This window comes from Tursiops truncatus, chromosome 10 (assembly GCF_011762595.2).
Source record: "Tursiops truncatus isolate mTurTru1 chromosome 10, mTurTru1.mat.Y, whole genome shotgun sequence".
Lineage (NCBI taxonomy): Eukaryota > Metazoa > Chordata > Mammalia > Artiodactyla > Delphinidae > Tursiops > Tursiops truncatus.
Window position 1 is genome coordinate 51,488,497 of NC_047043.1, and position 11,851 is coordinate 51,500,347.

General features: G+C 44.8%; 1 protein-coding gene across 3 annotated transcripts in view; it reads left to right on the plus strand.

The window, feature by feature from the left end:
• The window catches only part of CRTAP (cartilage associated protein), a 33,147-nt gene extending 21,520 nt beyond the window's left edge, over positions 1–11,627 (plus strand). The window contains exons 5-7 of one of the 3 annotated variants that reach the window (XM_033864529.2): positions 2,783–2,928; positions 4,102–4,185; positions 7,305–7,764. In XM_033864529.2, coding sequence (XP_033720420.1) covers positions 2,783–2,928; positions 4,102–4,185; positions 7,305–7,421 — 347 coding nt within the window. In that variant the 3' untranslated portion in view covers positions 7,422–7,764. Of the gene's footprint in view, positions 1–2,782; positions 2,929–4,101; positions 4,186–7,304; positions 7,765–8,450; positions 8,861–10,630 lie in introns of those variants that run through there. The other 2 variants (XM_033864530.2, XM_004313252.4) reach the window with 2 other exon arrangements.
• The last annotated feature ends 224 nt before the right edge of the window (positions 11,628–11,851 follow it).

The window sequence follows — 11,851 nt, forward strand, 5'->3', positions numbered from 1 at the left end:
TTCTCCAGACCAGAGGTCCACCCTTTCTTGGGTGCACTAGGCTTGGCTTAGCTTTGGAAGGGTTCACCTGGATCTGGAGATGGCAGTCTCATCCAGAGGGGACCCGGCACTACAGGTCCAAGGGGGGCTCGTTTGATGGCATATCCTCCCCAGCTCCCTCAGCCCCACGAGTGCAGCCTTGGGACCCAAGCCTCCTTAGGCTTCAGGGATGTGACCCCAGCCCCAGTTACCAAGCCCTGAGGGAAATACGGCAGGTACTACTTTTTTTTAATTGAATTTTTCTTTTATATGGACTATAGTTGATATACAATGTTGTGTTTGTTTTAGGTGTACAGCAGCTTGATTCAGTTATACAAACATATAGAGCTATTCTTTTTTGGATCTTTTTCCCATATAGGTTATTACAGAGTGTTAAGTAGAGTTCCCCGTGCTACACAGTAGGTCCTTCTTGATTATCTATTTTATATATATGAGGGTGTATCTGTTCATCACAACTTTCTAATTCATCTCTACCCCCCCTAATTTCCCCTTTGGGAATCATAAGTTTGTTTTCTAAGCCTGTGAGTGTCTTTCTGTTTTATAAATTAGTTCATTTGTATCAATTTTTAGATTCCAACTGTAAGTGATATCATATGATATTTGTCTTTTTCAGTCTGACTCACTTCACTTGGTATGATCATCTCTAGGTCCATCCATGTTGCTGCCAATGGCATCATTTCATTCTTTTTTATGGCTGAGTAATATTCCATTGTATAAACGCACCACATCTTCCTTTTCCGTTTGTCTGTTGATGGACATTGTGGTGGCTTCCATGTCTTGGCTGTTGTAAATAGTGGTGCAGTGAACGTTGGGGTTCCTGGGTCTTTTCGAATTCTGGTTTTCTCCAGATATACACCCAGGAGTGGGATGGCCGGATCATATGCTAGCTCTGTTTTTAGTTTTTTAAGGAACCTCCACACCGTTCACTGTAGTGGCTGTTCCCAATTTATAATCCCACCAACAGCATAGGAGGGTTCCCTTTTCTCCATGCCGTCTCCACATTTATTGTTTGTAGATGTTTCGATGATAGCCATTCTGAATGGTGCGAGGTGATACCTCGTTGTAGTTCTGATTTGCATTTCTCTAATAATAATGATGTGGAGCATCTTTTTAAAAAATATTTATTTTATTTTTGGCTGTGTTGGATCTTAGTTGCAGCATGCGGGCTCTTTGTTGCGGTGTGTGGGCTTCTCCCTAGTTGTGGCAGTGTGGGCTCCAGAGTGTGTGGGCTCTGTAGTTGTGGCTCAGGGGCTTAGTTGCCCCGCGGCATGTGGGATCTTAGTTCTCCGACCGGGGATTGAACCTGCGTCCCCTTAATTGGAAGACAGATTCTTTTTTTAAAAATAAATTTATTTATTTATTTTAAATTTTTGTCTGCGTTGGGTCTTCGTTGCTGCGCATGGGCTTTCTCTACTTGTGGCGAGCGGGGGCTACTCTTCGTTGTGGTGTGCGGGCTTCTCATTGCAGTGGCTTCTCTTGTTGCAGAGCACGGGCTCCAGGCACGCGGGCTTCAGCAGTTGTGGCTCGGGGGCTGTAGAGTGCAGGCTCGGTAGTTGTGGCACATGGGCTTAGTTGCTCTGCAGCATGTGAGATCTTCCCAGACCAGGGCTCGAACCCGTGTCCCCTGCATTGGCAGGCAGATTCTTAACCACTGCACCACCAGGGAAGTCCTGGAAGGTGGATTCTTAACCACTGGACCAACAGGGAAGTCCCAGCGATGTGGAGCATCTTTTCCAGTGCTTCTTTTTTATTTTTAAAAACAGTGTGAGTGAAATTTATCTCTTGACATTGGTTTCTTGAAAGTCGGCCTTGTTTTGAAATCTTTTTCAATCACCCCAGGACATTTCTTGAGGACGGGTGTCATTTCCAACCCCACAGGCCTTGTGACTCGGAAGTGCCCATACACAGCGGTTTTAAAGTTGTTGTTATGGGAAACTGCCACAAGGCGGCAGCATTTCTTCATGCCCAACTTGGATACTCGGGCAGTCAGAGCCTTAGGAAAGTTGTGTTCCCGGGTTGTCAAGGAGAGCGGAGTGTGCCAGAAGAAAGGCCCAAGAGCTTGTGTCTCGTTCCTTCTTCCCCCTTACCCTTCACCCCACGGAGGAATCGTAGCCCCAGCAAAACCGCTGCACTGAGGGCGCTGTCATCCCTGGGTGGGGCGATTCTAAGGAAGGAGGATGGAGGTGGGAACCTCCCCACCAGGAGACGTGAAGACCAGGTGACTTTTCAAAACTCTTCCAGCCCAGAGGGTGGACCCTTTTTTGGGTGAACTAGGCTTGGTTTAGTATTTGAAGGGCCTGCCTGGATCTGGAGATTATGGGTCCCATCCAGAGGGGACCAGGCACTGCAGGTCCAAGGAGGGCTCACTTGCTGGTATATTCTCCCCAGCTCCCTCAGCTTCAGGACATTCCAGCCTTGGGACCCAAGCCTGCTTAGGTTCCAGGGCTGTGACACCAGCCCAGGCCTCCAAGGCCTGAGGGGAATATAGTAGGCATTTCTGCATAGGTCTCTGCCTAAAGAGGAACTTCTTCTGTTTTCCAAACTGGCCTCCACGTTCCCATGGATACCCTATCTGTGACCTTTTCACCCGGGGAAGATTTCTTTTGTCTTTGCAGGTATTCCGAAGGAGGGTCTGTGGAGAAGGGGCTTGTTGGTGATCTTTCTCTTTTTGAAGGTGTTATTCAATGGAGGGTGGGTCGGGAGAGGTTGGCTGATTTCCTGTTTTTGTTTCCTTTGCCTTCAGTGAACGACTTGAAGAACGCAGCCCCCTGTGCAGTCAGCTACCTGCTCTTTGACCAGGACGATAAGGTCATGCAGCAGAACCTGGTGTATTATCAGTACCACAGGGACAAGTGGGGGCTCTTGGAGGAGCATTTCCAGCCCAGACCAGTACGTGCCAGTGCACCAGGCATCACGTTTCCTGTTCTCTTCTTTATCCCACTTTCAGGAAGCAGCTTTGCATCTTAAGAGACGGGTTATTTCAGAAATGAAGGGAAACTCAGGTTTTTTTGTAGCTTTTTTATCTTTTAACATTTTACATCTTTGTTCTCATTTCTAAATCAGTAAGCACTCTACAAATTTTAAACATTACAGAAATGATTCACTTAGGAATTGAGACTGCTTCTTTTTTTTTTTTTTTTTTTTTGCGGTACGCGTGCCTCTCTCTGCTGTGCCCTCTCCGCTGCGGAGCACAGGCTCCGGACGCGCAGGCTCAGCGGCCACGGCTCACGGGCCCAGCCGCTCCGCGGCATGTGGGATCTTCCCGGACCGGGGCACGAACCCATGTCCCCTGCATCGGCAGGCGGACTCTCAACCACTGCGCCACCAGGGAAGCCCGAGACTGCTTCTTAATCCCATATTTTCTCTTTCTCATCCTGCCCTATAGCTATGCATTTACTGTATACGCAGCATGTAACTATTAAGTTTTACAAAAATGGGATCTTACCTACTGTTTTGCAACTTGCTTTGTCTTTCTAACAATTTCATCATGAACACTTCCCATGTCGCACCCATACCACCTACTTTTTTTTTTTTTTAACAGCTCCGTGGCAGGCTTGTTTATGGATGAATCATCATTTAATTCCCTTGATGGGTGCGCTCAGCTTTGCACGTGTTCAGGGAAACCTATGGATTATATGTCACTTTCAGAACATCTTTTCTAATTTGCCCTTAACTTGTATTTTCATTGAGATTTGTGCATGCTGTCCTGGTTTGCCATACATACATCTTCCTTCAACTTCACTGTCCAGCCAACACACACACACCACACACACACACACACACACACACACACACACACTTTCTCTTTCATTCACTCAGGATTGGCCACTCTTTTTTTCAAATTGAGATATAATTCATATACTGTCAAATTCATGCTTTGCAAGTGCACAATTCAGTGGTCTTATTATAGTCACAGAGCTGTGCGACCGTTACCACTATTTACTTTTAAACATTTTCATCACCCCCCAAAGAAAGCTCATACCCTTCCCCCACCTGCCACCAGCCCAGTTCTCCCCTTAAAAGGTTGGTCATATAAACTGTTCTCTGTTTGTGTCTGAACAGGAAGCCGTTCAGTTCTTCAACGTGACGACACTCCAGAAAGAGCTGCATGACTTTGCTAAGGAAAACATAATGGATGATGATGAGGTAAGTTTTCCTGTTTAGCACACGTCTGGCTAAGAGAAAATATTACTCACAGCTTTGTTAAAAATCATTGGAAGGCCGAGTCGCCCCCGAAATGAGAAACAGAAGGGGCCTTGGGAAACAGAGTTTCTGTGGGCGTTTTTATGTGTCAGAGCACTGGCCTGGGCAAGAAGGGTTTTCTAGGAAACCCAGGCTGAAGCACCACGTTTCCTGACAGAGTACAGAGCCATCCTCCAGGAACCCATCACAGGAGCCGTCCGAGCGTCTTTTTTTTTTCTCTTTTCCTGCACCGTGTGGCATCAAGCATCATTTTTTAACATTATAAAAACACACTGAATTTTAGCACTCTGAAGACACTGGGAAGCCCACATCCCAATTTTTCTGTCCGTTTGTTTGTTTTGTTTCCTGTAAATTAGGCATTTTATCCTTCTCTGGGGTTGCTTGAAATTCCTGATTAAGTCTTACTTAGCTGACTTCTTTATTGACGGCAGAGACTGCCGGTTATGGAGCCGTCATTCTGTGGTGGGGCAGCCTAGTCACAGAAAAGCCATCATTAGGGGTAGCGTTTAGAGAGATGCGTTTGGAACAAACCACCAAACTCTTTCTAAGACAGCTGTGGACTTGCCAGCCATCGGAGCTGGGAGAGAGCTGCGGGTTTGTTCTCGTCTGACCCCTCACTTTACAGCTGAGGAGCTTGGACAGGAAGGTTCCGGGAGCTGCTAGGCCAGACCCGGGAGCCCTGAGCCTCCATGTCTGCTCTTTCCACTGCCCCAGTTTTCAGTGAAGCACCTGTAAATAAGACATCATTGTGGAATCTGTTTTCTGTGCATGAATTTGCATGAGATGGATCGACCACTAGCATGCATTTAGCTCCCCTGAGCCTCAGTACTTCGTCTGTAAAATGGAGCTAATAACATTGACCTCACAGGGTTGGAAGAATGAAATACCACTTTGCACATCGAAGTGCTTTACAGACTAGGAAGTGACCCATGTGCCATATGTCTTGGCTTGGGTTCTCTTGAAGCAGAGCCTGTGATATGACTACAAGAATGCTGACCAGGAAGGAATGCTGACCAGACACAAACAAGGTTGACCGCTATGGTTTGTAAAGTGGAGAAAAATATATTTATTTACTTATTTATTGGCTGCACAGCACGGCATGCGGGATCTTAGTTCCCTGACCAGGGATCGAACCCACGTCCCAGGCAGTGGAAGCATGGAGTCTTAACCACTGGACCGCCAGGGAATTCCTGAGAAAAAAGTATTTAGGAAAAATGGGACAGTAGAGTTCCTGATTATCTAGAGGCAAGCTACTATTGATATTTTGGTATTTATGTCTCCAGTTTTTTCTATATATTTCCAATATATATTCACTATAAACTTGACTGTAATTATATATCATGGCTTTTCCATTGTAACACTGTAGTTTGAGCAATTTCCCTGGTTATGTTTTTCTAGAACAGTTTGATTGAGATATTATTCACATATTGTACAATTCTCCTTTCTAAAGTATACAATTCAGTGGGGTTTTTTAGTATATTCATAAAGTTATGCATTCAAATTTGAGAACATTTTCATCACCCAAATGAAAGCCCAGGGACTTCCCCGGCAGTCTGGTGGTTAGAACTCCGCGCTCTCACTGCCGAGGGCCGGGGTTCCGTCCCTGGTCGGGGAACTAAGATCCCGCGAGCTGCACAGTGCAGCCAAAAAAAAAAAACAAAACCAAACGAAAGCCCAAACCTATTAGTAGTCACTTTCCATTCCTTCCCCTCTGCCCACCCCGACCCTTTCCCCCAGCCCCTGGCAACCACTGACCTACTTTCTGTCTCTGGATTTACCTGTTCTGGATGTTTCATGTGAAAGGAATCATGGTTTTTGGTCTTTGTGACTAGTTTCTTTCACTGAGCGTAATGTTTTCCAGGTTTAGCCATGTTGTAACGTGCATCACGTTACATGTAAAAAGTCCTTCTCATTGCTGAATAATATTCTACTGTATGGATATACCACCTGTTGTTTATTCCTTGGTTGATGGACATTTGGGTTGTTTCCACTTTTTGGCTACTTTGAATAATGATACTATGGACGTTTGGGTACAAATTTTTGTTTGGGCAAAAATTTTCAATTCTCTTATACCTAGGAGTATATATTTAGGAGTAGAATTTCTGGGTCCTATTACTCTATATTTAACTTGTTAAAGAGCTGCCAGACTGTTTTCCAAACTGGCTGAATCATTTTACAGTCCCACCAGCAATGTATGAGAGTTCTAATCTGTTACATCTTCCTCAACACTTATAGTGTCTGTCTTTCTTTGGGTGTGTGTGTGTGTGTCTGTCTTTTTTATTATAGCCATCCTAGTGGGTGTGAAGTGGTACCTAATTATGGTTTTGACTTGCATTTCCCTATTGACTAATGGTGTTGAGCATCTTTTCACATGGCTATTAGCCATTTGTATATCTTCTTTGGAGAAATGTTGATTCTATTCAAGTCCTTTGCCCATTTTTAAATTGGGTTGCTTGTCTTTTCATTGTTGAGTTGTAAGAGTTCTTTATATATTATGGCTATAAGTCCCCTGTCAGATATATGAATTCTAAAAATTTTTCCCCCAATCTGTGCATTATCTTTTCACTTTGTTAACGGTGTCTTGAAGCTCAAAACTTTTAAAATTTGATGAAATCCAACTTATCTATTTTTTCTTTTGTTGCTTGTGTTTTTGCTGTCATATCAAAGAAAATATTGTCTAATCCAAGATCACTAAAATTTACTGTTTTTTCTAAGGTTTTTATAGTGTTATACACTTACATTTAGGTCTACAATCTTTTTTTTTGTTAATTTAACATATGATGTAAGGTAGTGGTCCAATTTCATTCTTTTGTGTGTGGAAATACTGTTGTCCAGCATCATTCGTTGAAAAGACTTTCTTTCCCTATTCAGTTGACTGGGTACCCTTATAAGAAATCAATTGACCTTAAATGTGAAGGTTTATCTCTGGACTCTCAATTCTATTCCATTGATCTAGATTTCTGTCCTTATGCCAGTACTGCATTGTCTTGAATACTGTAGCTTTGTACTACATTTTGAGATTGGGAAGTGTGAGTCTTCCAACTTCTTTCTTCTTCTTCTAGATTGTTTTGGCTATTCTGGGCCCCTTGCCTTTCCATATGAAATATGGGATCAACTTGCCAAATTCTGCAAAAGGCAGCTGGGATTTTTATAGGAATTGTGCTGAATCTGAAGATTGACTGACATCTCAACAATATTAAATATTCCAATCCATGAATATGGGATACCTTTCTACTTATTTAGGTCTTCTTTAATTTCCTTCAATAATATTTTCCCAAGTTTTGTTATTCTTGGTGCTATTGGAAATGGAATTGTTTTTCTTATTTTGATTTTCTAGTTGTGCGTTGCTGGTGTGTAGAAATACAGCTGATTTTTGTATGTTGATACTGTAATCTCGCAAACTTATTGAACTTGTTTATCAGTTCTAAACTTTTTTTTGATGTGTATGGATTCCTAAGGAGTCTCTGTATACAAGATCATGTTATCTGTGAATAGACATGGTTTTATTTCTTTTCCAGTCTGGATGTCTTTTGTTTATTTTTCTGGCTAAAACCTCTAGTACAATGTTGAATAGAAATGGAGAGAGTGGAAATCCTTGTCTTGTTCCTAATCTTAGAAGGAAAGCCTTCTGTTTCAGCATTAAGTACATTCTTAGCTGTGGTAGGGCCCTTTATCAGGTTGAGGAAGTTCCTCTTCTATTCCTAGTTAGTTGAATGTTTTTTATCGTTTGACAAACGAGGAATGTTTTCAAATGTTTTGGTGTTGAATTTTGCCAAATGTTTTTTCTGAACCTGTTGAGATGATTTTGTGGGTTTTGTTAATCTTGTTAGTTAATGTTCATTATAAAGACAATTTTTTTTTTTTGCGGTACACGGGCCTCTCACTGCCGTGGCCTCTCCCGTTGCGGAGCACAGGCTCCGGACACGTAGGCTCAGTGGCCATGGCTCACGGGCCCAGCCGCTCCGCGGCATGTGGGATCTTCCCGGACCGAGGCACGAACCCGTGTCCCCTGCATCGGCAGGCAGACTCTCAACCACTGTGCCACCAGGGAAGCCCTAAAGACAATTTTTTAATGACTAATATTCCATGGTGTGGATTTTTTAAGTAAAGCGCTTTTTATACGCGTTTCGGTTGCTTCCCACTTTTTGCTTTTATCAATAACACAGCAGTTACTAAATCTTTTACCTCTTCTCTGATCATTTCCTTAGGATAAATTCCCAGAGGTGGAATTCCTGGCTATGAACCCTTTGAAGACTTTTAACATACAAGAACAATGCATTTAGAAAAAAAAAAATCATAAATATTAGAACAAGAAGAGACCCTTTATGAGATTCAGTAAAGCTGTCTCATGTCACAGATGAGGAAACAAACTCAAGAAAGGTAGAGTGACTTACCCAAAGTCACACAGCTGCTTAGTAATCATCTAGTGAATAGACCAGGCTTATTCCAGGCTTTAAAATTCCTAGGATTCTTAGACTTGGACCTGTCAAGATAACAGGACTCCATTGAAGTTTCCAGAGTAGTTAGGTTATTAATCAAAGCTTTAGAATTATAAAAGAATTTCTAAAGAATGAGCTATTTTTAAAATTATATATCAAATTATGGCAAGTAATAATTTGAAATAAACTGTAACCAACACAATAAAGTTCTTAGTTAATCCTTAAAAATTTCCAAAGGACAAAATGCTACTTCGAAACAAAGTGTCAATATAGTCTCCTGATATTTGTGGTATTCTTCTTTATATCTTTCTGGGCTTGAAATATGTGTAAGAACTCCTGAGAGTTTGCACACTGGTTAAAAATTTTGCAGAGGCCCTGTTACAGTTTCAGAACGTTTATAAAGCAAGCTGAAATAGATGCTCTTGGGTAAGAAAGGAGGTGAGGGGCAGGGGAAGGAGCTACGCACGCATGTGGTCTCACCTGCAGTCAGGTTATCCTGATCCTGCGGGGAGCTCCAGGGCATGCATTGTATCACAGAGCTCCTTCTGCCTTTTGTCATCCCCTTTCTCAGTCCCTCACTAGTTGTTGGCAGCCCGGAGGGGGTGGTGTATAAGCTCCCTGGCAGGGCTGCTCATTTTGGCCAAGATCAGTCATGCAGAGAAGGGATAGGTATAAGCCATTAGCAACGACACTCCCAGCAGCTGGCGGATGGGTGCCTGGAAAATATCGATAGATCTGAGCGCGACACCAGTGACCTTATAGGAGGATGTGTTTCTTTCATCTCTATTGCCGGGATCACTTAGTAGTGAGCTAAAAGCAAACAATACTATCATCCCCACCTCACAGTAGCCCCACAGCAGGAAACAGTAACCCTGGGAACAGATGTCATGGCCACATATATATAATCCTCTGCAATACCCTGTTTTCCTTTCGGGGTCCAGAAAGCAACTGAAGAATGTTGTTTATTCAAGCAGCGGTCTTCCACTCCCATCACTTGAGTTCCTAATTGCAGGCATGATGTGTAGAAGCATTTGTTAAAAATAATAAGATCCCTTTTGTGTCTCATGTACTTGATAGATTTTCTAACTATTCTCAAATGCTGAGAGATCTTATGACTCTGTCTGTGTTAAAATATCAAAAGGAGCGAATTGGCTCTTGGCCTGGGAGGGAGGCCTCCGTGAGGGGGGCCAGGCTTTAGCAGGGGGTGGTCACCATCGGTGGGGCTGCCTGTACTGACCTCAGGGGAAGGGGCTTGGCCTTCTTGGTGATTCACTCATTCTCTGCAGTAAAGGGAATGGGTGTCATCAGCTGGTGGGTCAGGTGTGTCATGGGAGTGGAATCAACGCAGAGAAGGAAATCAGAAAGTATGCTGGGCTGTTTCAGGTAGAGGCTTAAGGCTCATTGCAAAAGGAGGGAGCAGGTGGGCTCCTGTACTACCCAAGCATCTCTTGTTTGAGTGGCCTGATTGCTTCAGTTGCACCAGCAGTAACACGCCTACACGCAGTCAGCCATCCCCTAGCAGGTTTACTGAGACCTGTGTGTGCCAGTTTCTGCAGAAGAAGGTCCTGGTCCTTGAAAAGCTCGTGGTCTGGTATCAAGGCAGAAAGGGAACAGACAGAAAGTCTTCCTGTGGGGTAACTGCTAATGGGAGGGGAGTAGGGCTGGGGGAGGGATGCACAGAAGAAGGGCACTAAACAGGGTCTTTCAGAAGGGGCTGCACTGCTCAGTTCACACAGGCTATCTGGGGGTCTTGGAGCACTTGACTCCAAGTTCACATGGTGTGGAAGCCAGGTCCCTCCCAGGGAGAAGTCAGATCCTTTGGGCTCGAGGGAAGAAAGGCTGCTCCAGCCTAGGGGTGGCTGGCAATTGCCTCTTGGAAACAGTCTCTGCTCACCAGCACTTTGAAGGTCAGGTACCTGCTTAACAGGGTGTCTTATTGTCTCTTACAGGGAGAGGTTGTGGAGTACGTGGATGACCTCTTGGAGCTGGAGGAGACCAGATAGCCCCCAGCAGCCAGAGAGACCTCCTCTCGATGTTCAGGAAACACAGATTCTTTGTCTTCCTTTTCCCAATAGTACAAGTTGTTGATACCTCAGAGCCTTCTCTTTACTCTGTGAAGTGAAAGGGAAGCCCCCATCTCTCACTACAGCTAACCAGGGCTGAGCCTGGTTTCCACGTGTCCACACCTGCCCCCCCTTCACACCTGCCCCTGCTCTTCACACCTGCCCCCCATCTTCACACCTGCCCCCTTCACACCTGCCTCCCCATCTTCACATCTGCCCCTTCACACCTGCCTCCCCAGCTTCACACCTGCCCCCCCACACTTGCCCCCATCTTCACACCTGCCCCCCTTCACACCTGCCTCCACATCTTCACAGCTGCCCCCATCTTCACACCTGCCCCCTTCACACCTGCCTCCCCAGCTTCACACCTGCCCCCCCACTTGCCCCCCATCTTCACACCTGCCTCCCCTTCACACCTGCCTCCCCAGCTTCACACCTACCCCCCCACACTTGCCCCCCATCTTCACACCTGCCCCCTTCACACCTGCTTCCCATCTTCACACCTGCCCCCCTTCACACCTGCTTCCCATCTTCACACCTGCCCCCCTTCACACCTGTCTCCCCCTCTTCACATCTGTCTCCCCCTCTTCACACCTGTCTCCCCATCTTCACACCTGCCCCCCCTCTTCACACCTGCTTCCCATCTTCACACCTGCCCCCTTCACACCTGTCTCCCCCTCTTCACACCTGTCTCCCCATCTTCACACCTGCCCCCCATCCTCACACCTGCCTTCTCCATTTTTATACCTGCCTTCTCACCATTTTGGTTAGAAGGACACTTTTCCATGGATAGTTTTTTTCTTTTCCCAGAAAATCAGTATTATTTTTTAAATAAGAAAAATACTCCTAAAAGGTGGTAATTATAAAAACCTACTCTAGCCTTTCTGCTTTTCCACATTTTGGTTTTGTTTCTCCCCATCCCCTGATCCAGCAAAGATGGTGAGGACAAAGGCTAAACTTCTCATGATGGTCTGTACACGGTCTGACCAGCATTTTTTCTGGCGCCCATTGAAAAAGAAGTTGGGTAGACAGGGTCGAGTACAGAAATGTGGCTTTTGCCCAACACTTTCACATGTCCAAAGTCTTACAGTGGTTGGTAGATCCCAT